Genomic DNA, 23341 nt, shown 5'->3' on the forward strand with positions numbered 1-23341 from the left:
TAATCTATATATTCATGCCCGCGTGTATTGTTGCTGCTGCTGCTCCTGCTGCTATTTTTGTTCCTTTCCTTGTCGTCTTCTTTCATTTGATTCAAAATTTTCGTTTTGAAAATCGAATGGAAAAAGCGGAGAAGAAACAACGGCAGCAGCAGCCGTATGATTATATGGATATAGCAATATTACATTTGAGCATTCATTTCATTTCTTTTATGCCGAAGTGCTTTTTCATATACAGCAACCGCAGCAGCAGCAGCAGCAGAGGTGAGCATGGCCCAAGAGCTGAGTGACGATCAAACCAAGCAGCAACGATTCCGTTTGCACTGTGTATGCCACACCACATAACACATGCCTTTTTCTTATATGTATATTTATACGCTTTTTATATTAGTAATCATAATCAACGTTCGATGTGTCGCTCTCTTCGCTACCTCTGTCTCTCTCTCTCTCTCTCTCTCTCTCTCTACCTTCCTCATCATTGGCCCGCTTGCGCTCTCATTCCATTACGCTCTCTTTTTCTCTCTCCCTCTCCGTCTCTTTCGATCTATCTTCTCGTTCTTTTCCTCTCTCTGTGTATTGCTTGGTTCTCTTTGAAGTTTCGTTCAGGTTCCTTCTTGTCTTTTCTTTCGCCTCTCCTTATGTTTCGTTTTCGTTCAATTTCAACGCAATTTAACTACTTTAAAGTCACCAGAAAAAGCACCAGCAGTCAGTTATATGCAGTTGTCGAAGTGAAACGGTTCATTCGATTTAACAAAACACAACGCAAGACACTCTGTTATTTTGGTGTGCGCGCAAAGACACTTCTTGCCTATTTCATTCGATCGTCGATATATTTCATTTGAGTTTCATTTTGCTTGGAATTTTTTTCGTTGTTATTTTTTTTGCTTCTCAAATAGTTTATTTTTGTTTCTTGCATCGAAATTGTTTTTTCGACCAAATTGTAATTATTTCATTTTTTTTCGTTTGTTGACCGTTTGAGTTTTAATTTAAAGTTTTAACATATTTCGTGAAGTAAAGCGAATAAATCGGAGGATGCGGTTGATTGGTAAAGAGGAGAGAGAGAGAGAGAGAGAGAGATTGTTTGGCGTTTTGCACGTTGTAAAAGGAAATCGTTGTAACAAAAGCCGTTGTTGGGCCGCATCAAAGGGGCAATTGCGCCGAACATTGAGCTGAAAAGTGTTTACCGAATTGATTGGATCAACGTAAAGCGCATTCACGACAGAATAAATTTGTCCCTTTATGCACATTGGGCCGCTTTGCAACTGTCGCTTAAGTATTGAATTACTGAAGACGACGACGATGACGACGACAAAACAGCAGCTTCTTGTTGCGAAAGACAACAGCAATGCGAGCGAAGACGAAAACAGCAAAAAAAAAATGCGAGCGCAAAGAAAATATAAAAAAGGCACAAACTCCTCCTTTGACTGAAGGGAAAAAAGCGCAACGACGAAGTGTGGGAAAATTTTTCGAAGCAAATTTTGTCGTGTGCAACGCTCGCACATTGAATTGTTGTGTGTGAAAGGACAAAATCTATCTCTGTGAAAAGAAAGGGAAACGACAGAACCAAAAATTGGCCGCTTTGGTTATGCATTCTGTTTCGCATTTCGAAAGACCGAAAATCGGCAAGATATCAAGGCGACAGTGTCAATTTTCATGCAGAAAAAAAAAGCCACGAGAAAAACCTACACGACAACGTAATACAAGAGAAAACACATTACCTTTTCATTGCTTGTTCATAATAATTTCTGTGGCTAATTATGATTATCAATTTTATAGCTTCGACGACCGACTCTCTCAATCGGCCGACAATGGTTTCGGTGCGAAAATTGTGTCAATATATTTATTAAAAAGTTAATTCATTAAGTGTAACAGGTAAACGACAAAGTGTCGTGTGCGCGAGCGCGCTCGCTCCGATCGCATGTGTTAAAGTACATGCCGTTCGAATGAAACATGCACAACACACCCGTTTTGTCTCTTGTTTCTTTACTTTTTTTTCTGCTCACTGTCGTTCGGCTGTCGTTTTTTTTTCGTGTGTGCTGTGTGTTACACCGTGTCAGTTTGGCGTGCACAATTTTCTTGCACACATGCGCGCGCGCCTTGTTCTTATTTCCATTTCAATTGAAAAGTCCATTTCGTCGTCGGTTTGCGCGATCTTAGAACTGGCTGGGCTAACATATGCAAATTTGAGGTAATGGTTTGCTCCATATTTGGAATGGCCATCATAAATGGCTTGCATCACTATAATCATCGTCATCATTCCATCTGGGCGCATTAATAAAAATATCGTCCAACGATATCATCACAATGCGCCCATTCCGAAAAGTGCCACTTACACGACTATTATACATTCCCATGCAAATGGGATGTTTGTATGTGTTTTGCTGTACATTTTTCCCTTCTGTCAGTCTTCTCTGCACGTCTCGATTGATCATAATTGTTTGTGTATTCGATTCAAATCGACGAATGAACGACGGACTGATATGCGATCGATGCAAGTATCACATGTTTCTCCGGTGCCTGTGACAATCGATGAAATTGACGGCTGACCTGCTCCTGCGCTAGAAAGCACAACGTATTTTTCGCTCGCTCGCTTGCTTTTCTTCGCTTCAACTTCTTTTCAATAATTTTAAACGTTTTATCGTGTTCTTTCCTTCGCATTTTGCGCCTCAGTATTTTATTCGTTGCTCGGGTCCCGGTGTGTGTGTGTGTGTGTGTGTGTGTCAGATTGCTCGCCTTTTTATAACCGACAACATGCAATAAGAATTACATTTTACATCGTAAATGCACAACGACTCTTTTCGATTAATGGCTTTTCAATTTGCCATGGCTAACTTTTTTCCTTCTTTCTTTGACTTCTTTTCGAATGGAACAGAGAGAGAGAGAAAGAGACACACATAACGTTTTCCGATAGAAAATGTGCATTATTGAAAGCTCTTTGCTCAGCTCTGTGGCTAAAGTACAAGAACACATGTAGAAGAATAAATGGGATGAATTACTCAACACCAGAATACAATTTTCGAATGTACTGTAATTTGCCTTAATTTGATTCCACCTCATCAGGCTGAACGGTGCATCGTGTATAATTGTTTTGTGTTCAATTTATTCGATCGTTTCCCGAAGTGCAGCTGAACTCTCTCTCTCTCTCTCTCTCTCTCTCTCTCTCTGTGGTGTGTGTGTGTGTGTGTATTCACGTGCAAGAGTATGTGAGACAGATAAGTACGAGCGCGGCACATACATCATTATTGATGATCACTTGTGGCAATGATCGAAAATAAAATTGCTTTCGATTAGCTCACTTGTTAAATAAATAGAATAAAACGATTTTCTAATAATGATCTTGATGTGAACGAAAACGAGTTTCGAGTCTATAGGAAAGAATATCGACTACAAGCAATTGAGAGAGAGAGAAAAATACGATCCTTTTTGCCCATCGGCATCCAACCGATTTATCAAAGACGTAAATTTTGAATTAGTGCCTAATTCACGGACGATCTGGCTAAAAATATCCATTAATTTGCAGGTTTTAAAACACAAGTTATCTATTTAAGAACAAAAAACACCGACTGTGCAAAAGAAAAGAATGAATGAATCGCAGTCAAAGTTAAAATCGTGTAAACAAGAAAAATTCAATGAATGAACCGCTCTAATTGCAATTTGAAAATATTGTTGTTGATGGTTTTGTTGCTGTAGTTGATGTTCGTTTTGCTCCTCCTAGCCCGTTAATGAAGTTCATAATTAGAGTGTGAGTGAGTGAGTGCTTGGCAAGTGCGAAATTCCAATGAACCAGAACGTGTTCGGCTCATAAAAAACAATGATTTAATAGCCCTAACTGAACCGATGTTTAACGTTTGCTAATCATTCGGGTGAAGAATCGATGCTGTGCTGTGCATTTTAAAATATCGCCGTTGTTCGGTTGCTGCTGCATGCTCAAGTGCGTTCTGAAAAACGAAAAAAGGAGAATAAAAACCACAAGGCAATATACACATAAACTGTTATTTTAAAACAAAAAAGCAAATCAATAGACGATCGGAGTAAAAAAAAAAAGAGAAAGAGATTGCCCGATCTATCAATCAGCCTTAAGATCTCTCCCAATTTAAGTGATTGAATGAAATCGAGTTTCTTTGAATGAAGCATTTTATAATTTCGTTTGACGTGAGAATTTGATAAAAGCAAAAATGCAAAAAATCCACACGATTTCATCGCCACCAGTTATGAGCACAAGCAATACATCATCAACGACAAGTGATCTGATAGCATCAGTTGTAGCCGGACATAAGATCAATAGTACGAAAAATAATAATTCAAACAAGAAAATTAGCAGCAGTGTTGTGGTCGGTGTGTCAAATAATAATAATAGCAGCATAAACAACAACGTGCCAAACGCGACAAATGATGGCACGGCATTGAAACTAGCGAAATCAACACCAGCCAAACCCAATGGAAAAAATGGTAATTTCGCAAAAAAAAAATTATGATTCCGCGTCCGTGTGATCGCTTTCCGAAAAGGATACACATTTGAGTCAGAGAAAAAAGAATGAAAAAGAGAAAAAAATAAAGAAGAAAGAAACGAAAATAGAAAAAAGGGGAAAAAACAACAACTATTTAAAAAAAAAGTCCAGTTTGAAAATCGTGCGAAAGTAAAACGGTAGTCGATTGCATCGAATTTATTGGGGTCAAAAAACTGTGTCGTATCGAAGTAACAGAAAAAAACCAACTTTCGTACATTGTTTGTGTTCCTTTTCGGTGAACGAGATCATTGTCAAATCATATTTCGAATTTTTTGCTGAATTCTCATTTTATTCTTCTTTTCCCCTCTATTGTCCTTCGCATCTCATGAAAAAAAAATCGCGAAAAAAAGCATTGGCTGCCACAACGTCCACACCGTCAACAAAACCAATCGTAAGCAATAACAACAACAACACTCACAACGTGAACAGCAAAAGCAACGCACCATCGAGTAATTCAACGACGTCTTCCAACGCTTCCACGGTCAATTCGAAGAATCTGAATAATAAAATCAGTAAAAATACTAGTAGTAATAACATACTGATGGGTGCTGATATTGTTAATCTAGCCAATGTTCTGTCCACGCAAACTGCTGCTATTGCACCCGATGCACAGGCGAAACAAGTGCTAAAAGAAGCCGTCGATGCGGTTGTAAATAGTTTCGCTAAACACACTCAAGGCTATGGTCGTGGTAAATTTCGATTCATCTTCCATTCTGTTGTTCAATAATTTTTCATTTTATTTCAGCTTTTTTTTCGTTCGTTCGTTGGATCGATCGATCGTTTGTTGTTGTTGTTGTGAGTGTGTTCTTGTTTTTTTTCCCTGTTGCAATCTTGGTTTTTTTTTTCTCAGTGTCTTTCAAGTCTTTTGCAGCGTATGTGATAGAACCAATGACTTTTAATTACAAATTCATAAAATTCTAGGGCTTCGGACAAGTTCTGATCGACACACCAAAGCAGCAGCAGCAACAACAACAACAACAACAACGAAACGGAAAATCGATCAAAATCATCAATTTTGAAAGGTGAATGTATATTAAATGCCATCACGATTGACAAGTAACCGTTTTGTCCATTGCTTCGAGATAGAGACAGATTATGCACTCGTGAATTTGGATCATAGTGAGATCGTATCGCGCATAAGATGCGTCTCATTTGAATTAATTTTCGATTTGCTTGTATCGCTAGTGCAACGAGCGCGGAAGCAAAGCCAACACAACGGCTAATTACACAAATTAAAATAATATTTTATTAATGGTCAATGATATTGGAATTAAAAAAAGACAGAATGGAGAGAAAGCGATTGAAAATGTCACGGCATGGCTGTTGACGTCGCGAAATGATCCAAAGTCAACATCATAAATCGATCGATTCACGGTGACACAATAAATTCAGTGAAGCGTATCTCATTGAATTTGCTTAGCAACGTTAACAGCTGCTGCTGCTGCTGCCGCCGTTGAGCGCACTGCTGCTATCGAAACTCGCGGTAAATGGATAAATAATAACAATAACGCAAAAGCATTAAAATAAATTTCATTTTGCAAAGCCAGCGATAGCACAGCAACACACCAGCAGCGGCAGAAGCAGCAGCAAAAAAAAATAACATGAACTGAACGAAGAAGATGCTGAAAGAAAAAGAAACCTCTTTCTGCATAATTATACTTAATGTTCAAATATTTACATATGCGAGTACGCATCGATGCCACAGCACATCCACTGCTGTTCACTTCTGAGCTGTGTCAAGCAGTCATTAGAATTACGTTTAATATTACAACAACAACAACAACAACAACAACAACAACGGCGACGAAGACGACGACGAATAAAATCTATATTACGGTGTGCGTATGTATTCGTAATTGATATATGTTATGGATGCTTTCAAGTGATGCCGAGTGCATAATTTATGTCAATTATATCGCATTTTATGCCAACGACCGATCTCACCAACTGCCCGACACTCTCTCATCCGTACTCACAGCCTGTCTTCGCTCTCGCTCTATCTCTCATCATGCATGCATGATACAGTGTACACAGTTTACACACACTCACCTCGCAGAGAGAATTAATATATCGCTGTTTGATATTCTAATTACTTAATGTCATTATAATTTACAGTTAGACGTAATGTGCATCATAAGAAATGCAATTTAAAACGTCTGCTCTTTAAACGAATTGATTGCCCACGAAGATTGGAAAGAGATTTTCGCGCGACAAACGCGAAAAAAAATGATGTCGTCAATGCGGGCCCGATTTTCCTGCTCACTAGAAAGTCAAGGTGAAAAAAGTCAACTTTCGCAATTGAAAAATTGGCCAAATGCGATAGAAATAAAAAAAAAACGGAGTAAAAAAAATAAAAATTGCGTCCGGTTGTGTGTGTATGTGTGGCGGTGATGTGAGAATTAAGCCATAGCACAACGGAAATGACAACAATTAATATGTGTTTTCAATGATATTATTCAAAACGATTTGCTAAATCGGTTGTCATAGATGCAGCTGTGCTATCTATGTGCGCGCCCGACACCTTCAATCGCAAATAATAATCGTTTTTGTGGCTTTTTCTTTGCTCATTACCTAGCATTCATGCATTTGGAAAAATGCGCGTGCGTTCAACGCCATTGGTCAATTTGTGATTAAATATGTTTTTTTTTTCCTTTTTCATCGTCATAATCATAAATTCACGATTGGAAGCCACACACATGCAGAGGTGCGACAAAGCGCATAATAACTAACAAATATTCGCTTAATCACTTGTGCATCATTCGTTCGGGCGAATCAACGGAAAAAAATGCATATAGAGAAGGAAACAAGTCGGCGAGCGGCCGCACAAGGAACAAGTAAAAAGGAAGAGGAAAGTTTTTCTCTCTCTGTTTATATAACAAATCAACGGATTTTATTAAATAATTAAATTGTTCGCTGTTTTCATGTTACGTGCAATCTCATTAAAGTGTACATTTTTATTGTTGCATACACCACAGAGGTGCGCGGTGGAGATCGCAATTGGCAAATGCATTGCCGGGGATTGGACAAACGAACAAGTTGCACGCTTTAAATGTCATAAACGACTCATACCATACGATTGAAAGCTTACTTTTTTGTGCATCGTCGTCGTCGTCGTCGTCGTCGTCTTTTTCTTCCCCAATAAATATGTTGACGTGTAATATGGAGTTTATCAACCGCTAAAGATGGCAATATAGATATGGGCATTGTGTGTGCACTGTGCACGCTTTCAACTTAATACCATTCCATAAGCCACAACAAACATTTACTCATCATTATTACCGAGACAAATCAAACAGTTCTTAAGAAGAGATTGCTCTTTATCCAATGGCACCGCCATGCCACACTAATGAAACGATAATGAATGAATTATTTTCGCTGATAAAAAGACAAAAACGAATTGACTTGAAATCGGGAAATTCATCAGTAAAATAAACAAGTTTTTGTTTTGTCTTCAATGAAACGAAAAGAGGGAATGAGAATCTAAAGTGGTAAACAAATTGAAGGAAAAAGTGTTTGCGCTTCACATTTCGACTGAGTGATAATCCGTCGAACTGCAGCCCAGAACAGATTTCATTTTCCAACGAAACACATGTAATGCCCTAAATCAATAGAGAAAGTCGAGGAGAAAGACAATCGGCGACACATCGTTCAAATAGACGAACCAGAAAGAGCGAACAGATTTAAGGATGGAGCGTATTTTTTTTATAGGTTTTCCTGGTAAATCTGTCTAGGTACCTGATTCCGAAAAAAATCGCTTTTTATATGTTTTTTTTCCATTTCTTACGATGGAAAAAAAACTCGGTGTTGTTGATGAAAAAAAAAAAACTTCCCTGGCGAGCAAATTGAGTGTTTCTCTCTGTTTCTGGTATGCCGCTGTTAAGAAGAACAAATCGTTATGGTTTTTATTATCACGACAAGTATATAATTGTTTGGATAAATATTTGATTAGTTTCGTTGAGCAAGAGCGAATGAATGTGTGGAGCAGGCGCGAGCGATCGACGTGAGACGATGTTGACTATTTCTCTTTTAATCCAGTTGTGCAAATACAATCGACACTCGACAAACACACGCACATATTTATTTACCGATTTTTTTTTCCTCTCTTTGTGTTTTGTTTTCATCTCTTGGTCGGAGCATAGCTATGCATTTGGAAAATGATCATCATCCAAAGACTTGTTTGATTATCGCATTTTATTGAAATAGGCTAGAAAATGGAATTCACGAGAGAAAAATGTGGAATGAATGGTGGCATTCGACAACCAGCAAAAGAAGAAATGCCATCGCATGTGCACAATGTGGCGACTGCAAGTGTGGTCTCTCTGTGTTGCCACAACTCATCAAATGTAACTCACTTCTTTATCGCGCGCACATTATGTGTTGCATCGAAATGATAGACGAGGCACACATATCTCGTGTTAAAACATCTTATTAAAATGGTTCAGAATTTATGAGCGTTGAAATAATTGAAATATGCAGATAAATCACAATTTATTGCACATTTGAATTTTTCATTTTGTTTTTGGCCTTAATAACCTTTTCATCTTTTCCACTACCATTTTTTTTCGGTCACGATCACACGGTGAGAAAATCTCTGGTCCCTCCAGCATAACAAACATAAGTTTGTGTGTGCGCTGCTTGTGAAGTTGACATTTCAACCAGTTTGAAGCACTTTTTTTTTCTCATTTCAAGAGGCTTTATCACAAGTGCATTAAAAGGAAAATCCCATTTGAAAGCCACAAGAGAAAATCCATCGCTTGAATTATGTAATTGAAACACGAAATGCAAAGCAAAGCAAAAAAAAAAACAACAGGCACACGATTATAAAAAGTAAACGTTAGATTTGAATTTTGTGCACTTTGCTAACAAGCGAACCGGCTTAAATGCCACCGCATCTGGTTAATTGTTACATAAAATGAATGAAAAGCGTAGCAAATGATCATTCGTCGCAGTTTTCTCTGGACAATTTTCGGTTTTTGAGTTTAATTAAAAACGTCGCTGCGCTAATTGCTTGTTAATGGATTGCATTAAATGCTGCTGCGGTTGCCACTTTAATTTCGATTAAAACTGAAATGTTGTCGCGTTAAAGTGCTTCGCTTTCCACATTTTCTTACCCTATGCGGAATTGTGTGCAAAGCCAATTTAATGCTACAAAGTATGCTTGATTTTGATCAATTTTGGCTGTCACGGGTAAACGAAAGGAAAAAAAAGCGATGTACATTCTCGTTTATGGATTTGTGTGTATGTGTCGTTGTTCGGGTAAGTGATGATGGGTCGAGTGCGAGTGTACAAGAGGTAAACAAAAAAAAAACGACACACCGTGAACAGTTTTACCAGACTATTGTGTGCATATATCGCTGTCGTCGCAGTCTCATTGCTTGTTGTCGTTAAAAAGTTTTATGTGTTACGTTATACATGAATATGTGTGAAAGCGCCCAACTAGTCTAAAAAAAAAACAGCCATACACACACATACACCGTGCAGTGTGTTGTTCTTTTTTATTTTTGTTTATTCCTCGTATTTTGGTTTGATTCCGTGTACACTGTACACGGAGCATTTTTACCTTTTCTGACTGGGATACACTTTTTCACTTCATGTGTCTCTCTCGCGATATATTTTCGTACGTGTGTCTTTTTCACTCGCTCGCTCTCTGTCTCTTTCATTTCGTGAATGTATTTGATTTTTTTTATGGACTCGGTTGCCTTCTTTTTTCATCTGCTTTCCTGTATTCACATTAATATTGCCGTTGATTTTGTTTTGTGGTTAATTTTCGTCTTTCCGTGTGCGTGCGCGCTCGCGCGCTTTTGCTCGTTGCATCGATGTCGACTCTTATGTGTCTGTTTATTATTATTATGTGCGGTTCTTGTGTGTGCTTTTTTCATTTCTTCTTCTTCTGTTCCTGGGCTCTCTTCAGGTCTTCGTCTTCTTCATCATCTCATCTTTTCTATAGTCAGTTCCTTGGCGTTTGCATTCATGTTGTGAGTGTGCCCGTCGTCGTCGTCGTCTTGCATACATATAATACCGTGTGTGTTCCTGCTAAATGCACGACAACTTTCCGCTGCGCTTTGAGCTAACTTGATGTGGTTTTGTTACCGTTGCATATGTGCACATGCATAAAATAGTATATCAACCGAGGGGCAAATCACTGTAAAGTAATTTTTAATAGAGAAAGTAATCGAAAAAGTAATTTACGTGTAAAAATCTCAATTACTTTTTAATTTTTTAAAAGTAATCGAGATTTTTACACATAAATTACTTTCGCTATTACAAATTACTTTAGAGTGATTTGCCCCTCGATATCAGCTCAATGAAGCGGTTCTGTTGTGCGCTTTCCATCTTTGTTCTCTCTCTCCTGGTTAGCATGCATATATCCATCCAACGTTATACCCATACGATCTGCTCTCAACACACACCATTTCGATCCGTAAATGTCTTCGTCGTCGTCGTCGTCGTTGTCGTTTCTCACTCATTCGTAAGTTTTGGTTCGTTCTGTGCGAATTCGATTTCCAATCGTTATTGCCATGATTTTCTCATATCTTTCACGCACTCACACATTCGAATTGAATTATGCTGAATGCAACAACAACAAAATAAATAATTTGCAATATCTTTTGTGTGCCTGTAATTTGCCAAACCACAGCGATTTGTGAACGAGAGACGAAGAGAGAGAATCGATTGAGTGTCACTGTATGTGCGCACAGCACATCACAGCGTTGTGTCAATTGAAACAGCCGCTTACATTTGCTGCTATGGAAATAAAAATTAAATGCTAAACCCATAAAATTGGCCAATATTTCTATATCGGTTCGCTGTGCGCATTTCATTTCTGCGGAGAGAGAGAGAGAAACCGAAGAGAGATAAAAAGAACACACAAACACAGATACATATCGAAAGAGTGCAGAGCGCGAAGCGAACGGGGCAGTGACAAAGAGAGAAAACGAGAGATTTGCACCTTAAATGCACTTTCCGGAATGTACGGCATAAAGCTAAATGATACTGTTTGTCACCGAAAACCACACTCTGGCCAACATCATCCGGTATGTCGTGTGGTCGGCACTCGGGCTATTCATATTCAAATTGCTTATCGTTTAATTATGCAAATGGAATTTAAATGATATCATAGATGGGTCGAGATTTGAAGCGAGCGCGCCCAACAGAGAGAGAGAAAAAGAAGAATTGATTTTGTGTGTGATGTCTTCATTTTGGGTTCTTTTTTTTCGGTGGCCGTTGATTAGAAAATTAATTTCAAGTGGTGTGCCGTATTGTGTATTGAGGTGTCAGACCCTTTCATCATCCTCACACACACACACACTCTTTCTCTCTCTCTCTCTCTCCCACTCTCTTTCGCTGGTTGCTCTTTTTTCCTACTAGAAAAACATTTGAAATTGGCAACAGTTTTGCCAATTCGTTGGCGTGCTGTCGACGACGGTGACGGTACTCAAGAGACTGGTTCAGTCAATTGACGTTTGCCTGTTGATTGTTATTGCTTTCAGCGGCGACAATAAGACACAAAGAAAAAATTTCTGGTTTTAATCGGTCCAACTGTAAAATCAAATCGAGATATCTTTCCTCGGCTGGTCGATGCTCGTATGTTTTACACAATAAATGCACATTCAAAGAATGAAGTAAAAAACAGCAACAACAACAACAACCACATCAACATACAACATAAAGATATAAATACACAAAATGTGTATGCTTTGGCTCATTCTTTCATTCGTTCGGGCCACGTTCATTCGTTGTACCAGCCAGCAAACATATATACACAGTCGCAGGCAAAGGAATGAAGGTGAATATATATAAATGAGCGGCAACAAGAGTATAAAAACAAAAACACAAAAATAGCAACAACAAAAACAAAAACAAAAAAAGGCCAACTTCCATCCAGATATATGTATAACAAATACATAGACTGAATAGTGTGTGAGTGTGTCTTTTGCCTGAACAACAACACACCGATCGCAAGCAACAGCAGCAGCAGCACTCTCCGTGTACAAGAGAATGAAGAGGTAATACCATACAACATTGGTTTAACGTTCTTCGATGATCAGCAGCGAGAGCGCGGCAACGGCGGCGGCGGCGGCGGCAGCACAGAGATCCGCTCTCTGAGGCTCTCACACTCACCTCTCTGAGTATATGGGCTGAGTTGTATCTCTCCGGACCCCAGTATACATATTTATAATAATATAGATATATATATATAAAATGAACATTCATTTTAAAAAATGCGAAGTTTAGGTTTTTAGCTTGGTAGAATATCGTTTTAGTCTTTCGAATGAATCGACCAGGTTGTGACGCGTATTTGTGATTTTTTTTTCGTCGAGCAACGACAACAACGACGGCACAGCCCCGGGAATCGGCATTTGGTTGCTTATTTTGTGTATTCATTTTTTTTTCTTCTGTTATTTCGTTTTCCGTTCGGGTGTGTGTATGCGCTGATTATTCGGGAATAATATTCGAACAAACGGTGGTTTCATTTTAATCACAACTCACTCGTGTGTACATGTAGTTTTGAGTATTCGCGTAATTTTCGTCTTTGTTTCGTCGCGTAGTTCTGCCAAGTGGTTTTCCATTATTAGCATTATTATTGTTGTTGTTGTAGTGTAGTGGTTGTGGATCGAGTGTTCGGTGCCGTTTGTTTACTTAGTTTGTGTACAAGCTGCAGACGACATTCTACACAAAGAAACCCATATTCCCCCATACGAGTGAAACGGGTCGATCGGTGGAGCGATCTTAAAAGTTCATAAACGCAACAGTCCTGATTGTGTGTTGCAAACAGTACTACTGAAGTAGTAGGCAGCTTCCTTTCGGCTGTAAATGGTTTCGATATTGTTGTTGCTCATGAAATTGAAGCGAAACGAATTCAATATTCGCCAGCAGTAGCTGGCAATTTTACAGTAATTTGATCTTTACCGTATTGACGATATTGGGCCCCGAATGTAGTTCTTAATTTTATTTAAAATATTGAAAATCGATGCCCAGAATCATTTAAGCTATCGATGGACGTTCTTCTCTCCACTTTTTCTTCCTCCGCTCTTCGCAAAGCCAATAATTTTCGAATATATCGCGCAAGCTTGATATTGGGCCGCATGAACCAGTATTTTACTCTATTGTGGTTGAATCGACCACAATATTTACATTGATAAAATTGGGAGTAATCATATTCGGTGGGAGAGAGTGAGAGAGAGAGAGACGATGACGACCGAAAAGAAGGTAGACAACGAAAAGAGAGATAGATAGAGAACAAAAGAGAGAAACACATACGCGAATGGTACGAATTACACAAAAAGAAATCAAGTGAGTGCAAATTTTCCGAAGGCAATGTTCCCAATTGATCGGAAAGCAATAACGACACATAAAAAAACACACAACGAACACGGCGATCGGACTATAAACCGATCGAATGAAACACTCTCACATACACACTCGCATAAGGTATAACGAACGATTGAACAAGAACAACAACAACAAAAAGACGATCGCTCGAAATTGAGAACAGGTAAAGCAAAAGAGCAACATCAGCATCAAGAATAATTGAGTGAAGAAAACACAAAAAGGAACCAACGAAAAAAAAATGAGAGACTGAAACAAAAAAAAAGAGCAGCTCAGCAGCAACAGCAGCAGCGAAATAAGAAAAAAAGAGAAAAAAACACATCAACGAAAAAAAGGCAGCCACACGATGAGTTAAAAAGATGAAGCAAAGGTAGCAGCAGCAGCAAAACCAAACTGATCGTCTACATGAATAAAAAAATAAATAAATCATTTCGTGTGCACCGAGCGCAATAAGCGCAGGCACACATTCTGACAAAGCATCGGCCGAGTGTGCCGAGGGAATGGTAAATCGGAAAAGAAAACGCCAGAAAAAAACAGCAGCAGCAGCAGCAGCAGCAGCACTAACACACAACATTTCTCTTCTCTCTTTCACTCTCTCGACACTCGAAGATCGGCAAATACTGGCAGTCGTCCGTGCGCGCGCCTGCAAAATGAGCACGGAGAGGAAAAAAGCACGGGGCGCGCGTATTAGAGGCGATAGATATAGAGAGGATTTATATGTGAATATATCGGAATAGAAGCGAACTCGGGCGAGTGTTGAAAATGTTTCGATTTTGTTGTTGTCGCTGTTTCGGTTGCTGCTGCTCTCGCCGCCGTTACTACTTGATCTGTTTGAAATGCAAAGCGAGAAATCGGCCCGGGTTTGGAACCATTTTTGCCACTGCCTGATTTCATGCTCGCGCGTCACGTACGCGAATGCAATCAATAATTTATTTGTTTAATGCTAACGTGTTTTAAAAGGCTTGCTCGATTTATATACACATACGATATGTGCGTATGTTGGGCCTGAGTTGAGTGCAATGGTTACGAATGTTGGTGCTAATGCATTCAAAGCGATCGAATGCTCATGAAAAGCGTGAACACTGGCCACAACTCAAAAAGCATGTGCACTGTGCACTGAAATCATGTCCAACAGCACACCAATCCATACAGAAGACATGCACGGCACAAACGCACACGTGCACGCAGACGTACGCAACATGATTGAATGCGAAAAAGGCATACGATCAGACCGAGTCAGACAGAGAGAGTGAGAGCAAAAACGATGCCAATGAGTCAGAATAATAAGGGCGAGATCTGCGTGTGTTTGATTTCTTTCTTTTTTGTTTGAAGAATAAAAGGCGAGCAGAGCGAGAAAGAGAGAAAATGATCAAACAAAGAGTTTGCTTTTGCAATCAACGTGTCTTACGAAACCAGAGATGCATCTCTTGTCTGTCCTTCCATTTGATCTGAGCAATAAATATATGTGCTACAGCAGCACCGACAATCTTATAATTTTCTTTTTCAATTATGTGCGCTCAAACGTTGTTTATTACGTTTTTCTCTCGCTCTCTATCTCACAATTTCCTTACACAAGAACAGCGACGACGACGAGGAAAGATCTTAGCGTAAAAGAGAGCCACAAAACGGCAGACAAAAGAGAGTGATTAATACAAACACACACACACGCATGTGAGTCGCAATACAGTCGTCGAGATTTGTTATATGAAAAATACGGATTTTAAAATCGGTATGAATATGCGCAAAAAAAGGCACCAAATCGACGAACCAAAAAGAAAGCGCAAAGAGTAGCGGTGAATATATATCACTTAAAAAAAAATGAATCATTCGGACGAAGGAGAGAATAGCTGGATTCGCTGTTTGCGGCGTTGCGTGTTGGAAATTCGTATCATTTGCACGAGCACAAATCAATAATGAACATTCACAGAAGAATCGCACTCGCATTTTAGCTCACTTCAAAACCGTACGCCGAACGTGTGGCATGAATTAAAGCGGCTACCTCAAGCCAAAGTGAAGAGAACCGAGACGATCGATTGAACGGAATTTTCCCAAAGAATCAATATGACAAACAGCAACTTTCTCGTGAACACCTAGTCAACGGGCTAATTTGATATCAAAGTGTCATTTAAAGGGTTAAAATGATAGTTTTATTGTTTTATCACGTCATCAAATGTTCGTTTTCAATGGACAAAGTCCAATCATTCAATTATTGTCTTTTTATATCGAATGTTTTCACTATCGGCCGTTGACACGATCACGCATTATATGCTTTTTGAATGACTTAATCGCATCAAATCCGTATTCATCACGAAAAAAACGGTTGAATCGCGAGCGAGCGAGCGTGATTTAGAGAAAGAGAGAAAGAAAGAGACCCATTGATCTTGCGACTCTATGCAATCGTTCACTAAATCGACCAATTACATAGAAACATGCACGATAAAAACCCGAAAATCTTTGGTTAATTTGACCCCATTAACAAATCTATTGGTCATGAATGGCTAATAAAATAAAATCAAATCAAATACAAAATAATCATTTAGTGAGAATCCACGATGATGAGCCAATGTCATTGCGCCGCGCTCTTTTGAACTGGATTGCTTTCTGATTCGGAATTGATTTGTTTCCAATATTATGATTATTACTTTTTTTAATGTTTCTTTTCATCTCACACCTTCTTCTGTCCTTCTCTTTCTCTCATCAATTCGTTTGACCGACGAAATCCGAAATATATGTAAATACAAAATATAATTCATTCAATTTGATAACACGAAGAAGAAAAAACCGACGAAAGAATCAAAAACACCGAATGGACAACAAACTGAAGATTGAATGATCGTTTAATGTATTCATTGCCGGTTCCGAGCAAATCTCCACCATGAGCGTAGATATTCTTTTCTTTTCGGTTAAATTCCGAAGATCGTTATATTTTAATTGAGAAATGGATTGGTGACGACGTATCCAATGCCGATTAAATGAGCTTATTAAATATTAAAATACATTTTTTGTTCGATTGGAAAACGGTCAATCCGATCATTGTTACAAGACAAAGACAAAACATGTTTGAATCTTCTTTTTTTTCCGTTGTCGTTGGTCGCAGTGACAGCGAATAAATTGTCCCGGTTAATCGGATGTCATTAGAAGTTCAATTCTTGATTTACTGGTTGCTGCTCGAAACCAAGGCATCTTGAAAATGGATATCATTCGTAAAACACGAATGAAATGAGAAAAAAAAGAGGAAGAAAAACGTTCATTAAAAAAGAAATTTCCATCGAGAGATGATATAATTGATGCCGGCGTTATTGTACTCAACCTACAACATTCTAACTAAATAAACATACGAAATGCTTTAGTTCCGATAACATTTCGCCTCTTCCTTCGTGCGCAAGCGCACGCTCGTACACTCATTTTATCATTCGACACATTTTACATTTTTATTGTGGCCCATAGGCTTCTTCACTTCTCCGCGTTTGTTTTTTGTGTTCTTTATCTGCTTGCTTTTGCAACATTGTTGCAAACGAACAGATTCTTCTTCGTTGTATTTTTTGTGTTCTTTTTTTCTTCTTCTTCTCAGAGCATCTCTTTGAAATGATCATATTTATGCATTGGCAAGACCATCCCATGCAAATGAGTACGAACAAAACACACTTACTCAACAGAATTGTGTTGGTTTAACAGCAAAATTGAATTAACCACAATTTCAACACTTAAATTAGTAAAACCTTTTTTGCGTACGCGCGCGCGCGATCTGCTCGCTCTGCTCTCACCATAGAAAATCGCTCGTCCATTCAGCATCGTTTAAACATTTAACGAAGAGAGAAGAATTTGTGAAAGATTGAAAAAGATATTCGTCTTGTTCATCGTACAATGTGGGTCGGTTTAGTCAATTCATCGTTTTATGGTCGCTTCCACTCGATTGCGTTTAGAATTTCAAGAAATGAATGGAACCATTGGATTCCATCGCTTTTGGTTCAATGTTCGTCTCCACTTTCGAACACAACAATGAAACAACTTCAACCTCCGCCTTTTTTTTTCTTCGTCTTAGCATAATTGATTAAATTGAAAGTCGTAACTGTGCAGAAAATTAGTGGAAATTTATATTCTGAAGAAAAGGAAAAAAAAACATAGTGAAAAAAATTAAAAAAAAGAGAAACAAACGATTGAAGTGTGTGTGAGTTTAGCATTCAAATGAGAATGATGTTATATCCTGAAGAACATTTCTGGACGGTGCCAACATTTCACGGTTTATACGACGATAACGATTACAACGGTAAGAGTTTTTTTTCCTTTGCTTTTGTTCTGCTCGTTTTTTAATGGGACGACCGAGTGTCAGTAGTAAGCCGTAGGATCGTTTTTTTTGTTCTCCTCTCTTTTGCGTTGTTGACAATTTACACTCTGTTTTGAACATCATTTTTTTTTGGAACGATGGTTGAATTTTAAAGAGGATTGGGATGCGCAGACAATTAATATGTTGCGGTGAAGTGAAATTTTCGCAAGCATGCGACAGTGAAATGCACATGATTTATAATTGAATCAATAAACTTTTATGCATTTCATATTCTATGAAAAATCGCTTGGTCGTCGTCGTCTCTCGGTGTTGTCGTTTTTTTTCGCTCCTCGAACAAAATTTTATGACTGGCATGTAAATTGAAATTCAATCACCGTGAAACCATACACGGAAGAAAGCATATTAAAATAAATCATAAAATTTTATTGGCCACAGAGAGTGCGGGCCCCAAAACGAATTTCATTTAATCATAAAGACTCTGTTTTTTTTTTCTGCCCTTCTTCTTGTTGTCGTGCATTGTTGTTGTTGTAAGTGGGTGATTCCGATGATTTAAGTAATTCGTTTCTGACCTATTTTGTTTTACCTGTGGCTTTATTTTTTATGTGGCTCTCTTTCTCTCCCTGCATTCGTGTGTGTGTGTGTGTGTGTTCGTTTTTTTCTCTCCTCCGTTTCTTTGTTTCGGTTATTTATCTTGTGCTCATCTGCGATTGTGTTGGTTCATCTTTGTTCATCGACCACTAGATGATTTGTATTATGTTTAAGAAAGACGATGAAAAAAAAACAGAATCGAAGCGCCGCAAGGTATTTATTCTTTCTTAACTGCGTTTCATATCTTGATTGTGCGAGCTGCACATATTATACGTAAATGTCCACAATTTATATATATTTTTTTTTCGGGCATCTCCCTGATATGTATACACACATGGAAAAATTTACATCTCTTTTTTTCTCGCTTCAAATTTGGATTTCGGGTTTGGTTCCGTGTATGGGATTCTGTCGATCCGGACCAAAATGTAATAATAAAATTTAATATTGCTTCGATTACTCACTCTCAGCTAATTTTGGTTTCATGTTTCATTTTTTTTCTTTCGTTTCTTCGTTCCGTTGTTGTACCTCTTTTGTCTTTCTCATTCGATCGATACAATGTTGGTGATCTGTTATGTTGTTTTTCTCTTCCCGAATGAAGAAAAACGCATTTTGCATAAAGCAAAATTTGATGTTCGTTGCTGTTGTTTGATTTTATTGGAAAATTTCATAAAATGTCATTTTTATGGCAAAAGTCATAACAACGGAATTTTGCCGTGTTCTCAATCTGTTTTGTTTGATTGAGTAGAGAACAGTGAATGGAGTGAGTTATAACTTTCATTGATCAGAGATAATATTTTTTTTATTAATCGATAATAATAAAAAATCGAAAAGCACACTGAAGAAAACAAAACTCATTTCCAGTGCGATAACATCGTAGTAAATTAACGAATTGTCATGAAAAGAAAGACGAGCTCGTTTCATGAATGAAAATTACGAGCACGACCGACCGACCGAACGAATGAACGGGCCAAAGTAATAAAACAATCCGCAGATAATTCGATTTTGAACATGAAGCGAATAAATCGTTTCATTCAATCTCAATTAAAATAGCGATGAACTCTTGGCATATCGACCACAACTCTTCAGGCCGAATCAACTTGTTTGCGTTTTTGACACCGCTTTAGGTAATCGATGCGCCGTCGTGGTCGTGTTTTATCGCTCTTCATCGCATATCGCTCATAAACCCAAAAAAAAAAACAGAGTAATGTTGCAAATTTTGCTCGAGTTTCGTGTGCTCACTGAAATTCGCTTCGCGATCTGTTGTTTTTTTTGCGCTTTGCCAGCGCGTCCAATCAAGTTCAATCTGCTCTGTTATTATGGTGCATTATTATTATAAATCACTTATGGACTTTGGCGTTTGTGCATGCCTCCGTTCATGCCATGCGAGATAAGCACGGTTAATGTGATGATGATAGCCGCTGTAATGTGCACAACACGTTTCTCAACCACATCTCGCACAGAAAGAGCTCATAATGGACCGGTGGGAGTGTAAAATGTAGTCAATAAAATGCATTGCGCGCTGCTTTTGAATGATTTTTCACTCTCTCTCTCTCTCTTTGCTTTTTTTCGTTGGTTTGATGCGCAGCACAACAATAATTCATGCAACGAAAATTTATATACGAAATGGATATGTTACCGGATTCGTGCGCCAAAACCCATCGCCCGAAACTATCGAATTGAGTTTTCACAATGTTTGTTTTTAACGCGTTGCATCTTTTTCGCACTCGCTCATTTTCTGGAAGGCACTCAAAAACTCAAATCGACATAATATAATGGTCAATACGTGTACTTAATGGGACGAACGCAAGGCATTTTGTAAATAAATTGATTGAAAGCCTTTCAGTTATATTTTCACCGCAGATTAATTGATTCAGTGGCATACCACGCAACACCGTTTAACCTTTTCACCTTCGATGATTTTCCATTGTTATTCACCGCAAATGTAACGCCTGAACCATAACTAGCCGTGCAACTCACGTACACTACCGTTCTTTTCTCAAATGGCAGCTACAAACTGGAAATGTTTTGATTTTGCCCAATTTTTTAAAAGAATTCAACAATTTGAATTACCTAATAGATTGATGATTTGATGATCGATTTTTTTTCTCTTCAATTTTATCATTTATTTTTAGTCTCATCAATTCTCTCCTAGATTTTATATCTTCCATGCATTACTTCAGATATTTTTCAATTTTATTTTATTTTCCGCTTGCATTTTCTAATTTATATAATTGATGTTCTAATTGTGCATTTCAAACATCTTTTTATTTTCCTTTAAAGTGAACGTCGTCGAAGCACTTCAGGAATTTTGGCAGATGAAACAAGCGCGTGGCGCTGATTTGAAAAACGGTGCCATTGTTATCTACGAATCAGTTCCATCGAATAGCCAGCCGTACATTTGTTACGTCACTTTGCCCGGAGGCAGTTGTTTTGGTAGCTTTCAGGTAAGTCATTCATTGAATTAACACTTTGAAAATTCATTAGATTTTCATTGAGAATTTGAGTAGTTTTCCGTTAAATATTTTCACATAGTGAATAATTGTATGCAATGTCTTCAAGAAGATGTTCTATTTGATTGAATTATATTTTGATTAACCATCATTTCTCTTCTTTAGAATTGCCCAACAAAAGCTGAGGCACGGCGAAGTTCAGCCAAAATCGCCTTGATGAATTCCGTTTTCAACGAGCATCCTTCCAGACGCATCAGCGATGAGTTCATTGCAAAGGCCGTCCAAGAGGCGCGAGCATCTTTCAAATCGGAAAATAGTGAAGACGATGGACCAGACACTGGAATCGGCGCATTTAGGTACATTTTTCAATCGAAACATTTAAATTTGATGTTGAAATGATGACGGTCAGTGATTGTTCTAATCTATGTCGGTCGTTGATAATTCATCTTTCCACTGACCATCAATAAATTCCCGAAATTCAACTTCAAATGCCTAATTGAGCTTAAAATAATAATTCAAAAATTGATTACATGTAATAAACAAACTTTCTCTCCCTCCCCCCCAGATTCATGCTTGAAGCGAATAAAGGCCGTACAATGCTGGAATTCCAAGAATTGATGACAGTATTCCAGCTGCTCCATTGGAACGGATCGTTGAAAGCAATGCGAGAACGTCAATGCTCCCGACAAGAGGTGGTGGCCCACTATTCGAATCGCACTTTAGACGATGATATGCGTTCACAGATGGCACTCGATTGGATTGCACGTGAACAGGAGAGTCCGGGTGTGTTGAGCCGTGAACTTGCCCTGGCTGAACGTGAATTGGAAACGGCTCGTTTGGCTGGCAGAGAATTGCGTTTCCCAAAAGAAAAGAAAGACATTCTAATGTTGGCTCACAACCAATTGGGCAGTACAAATACGGTATTAAATAGCTAAATCCATTCACAGAAAACGCAATCGCAATGGCAATGGCATTACTTGAATCTCATTCAATTTAGTTTTCTAAGCGCAAACAAAAAAAAAACAAACAAACAAACAACACAGCACACAATACAAATCAATGATCGATCTTATATTCATGATGAATTTTGCATTTATAAATATTCTTCAATGTGTTTATAGTAATCAGGCCGAGAATTGCAAATGGATTTCCAAGTCCAATGTTTAGATACCGGAATAAGTTCTGTTTTTCCTGAAGGTTCTAACTATCAATTTCGGAAAGAAAGTGAGAAAAGCGAATTCGAATTCTTTTCGCGACCTTTAAAAAAACGATCAGTATGAAATTGTCCCACTAAAATGCATCTTCAGCTAAATCTCGAGCACTTGGAATTCACGAATGTTTTGGCAAATGGAATGAATTCAATGCGTTTTTAGTCATTTTCGAACTCTTGCCACACGTCTGATTGCAATGAAAGTTCGAAGTTCAAAATTAGCCATTTTAAAAATTGAAACGAAACATTTTTTTTCATCACGCAAAACAAGAGAATGTGATCATTTTTATTAAATATATTATACGTAGAAGACGGAGGAGAAGTAGGAGGAGGAGGAGAGCCAAGTGTACCTTCTCAGCGAGATGCGATGTTTGATTTTTATTAAGCGTTTTAATCATAATTCAATTTGAACAATTTTTTTGTCGTCATCATCGTCGTCGTAGATTTAGCATTTAACAAAAACATCCAACAAAATTCTTTTTTTTGCATTTCATTTTTGATGTTTAATTTTAAAAAAAAAATAACGAAAGCAACGAACGTATGAATCGAATCGTAACGGACACGATTCCAAAATGTTAATAAGAATATAGCGAATTGTGATTTTTTTCTCTTTCTCTTTAAAAAACGGAACAATCGATTTCGAAGAATTTTCTATCGTTTTACATATTTTTGCTCGTTACTTGTTTCTACATCGAATTTCGGTTGCATATATTTTCAAATTAGTCAATCACTTTTCAGTTTCAGCCTAATTTAAAAAAAAAACATTCATAGCTCTTGTCGTAGCATTTAAACAACGAAGAAAAGCATTTATTCAATTTTAAAACAAAACAATGTTAATCCGTATATGATAACAAAGAAAAAAAAAACAATTAAAATTAGCCTAACGAGTTGAGTGTGTAGTTGAAATGGAACTAACGAAATATGGACAATTGAAAAGAAGCGAAAATAAACATTTACATTTTATCTTATCATA

At 38.0% G+C, this 23341-nt stretch overlaps 1 protein-coding gene across 7 annotated transcripts; it reads left to right on the forward strand.

Moving 5' to 3' along the window:
- Window positions 1-720: 720 nt before the first annotated feature.
- On the forward strand, window positions 721-23341 carry LOC129566759 (protein limb expression 1 homolog). Of its 7 annotated transcripts, XM_055442973.1 has the most exons (6): window positions 721-937; window positions 3518-4446; window positions 4856-5194; window positions 20989-21152; window positions 21324-21514; window positions 21724-23341. In XM_055442973.1, exons 2-6 carry the CDS (start codon window positions 4173-4175, stop codon window positions 22091-22093), a joined length of 1338 nt encoding a protein of 445 aa, XP_055298948.1. In that variant the 5' UTR covers window positions 721-937; window positions 3518-4172; the 3' UTR covers window positions 22094-23341. The 7 variants fall into 7 exon arrangements, with proteins under 7 accessions (XP_055298948.1, XP_055298954.1, XP_055298949.1 ...); XM_055442974.1 differs by lacking the exons at window positions 721-937; window positions 3518-4446; window positions 4856-5194 and adding exons at window positions 12764-13399; window positions 17878-18102; XM_055442976.1 differs by lacking the exons at window positions 721-937; window positions 3518-4446; window positions 4856-5194 and adding exons at window positions 12764-13066; window positions 17878-18102.

The sequence above is a fragment of the Sitodiplosis mosellana genome, unplaced genomic scaffold (assembly GCF_009176505.1).
Source record: "Sitodiplosis mosellana isolate CC-2019 unplaced genomic scaffold, AAFC_SMos_1.0 Smas_scaffold_5, whole genome shotgun sequence".
Taxonomy (NCBI): Eukaryota; Metazoa; Arthropoda; class Insecta; order Diptera; family Cecidomyiidae; genus Sitodiplosis; species Sitodiplosis mosellana.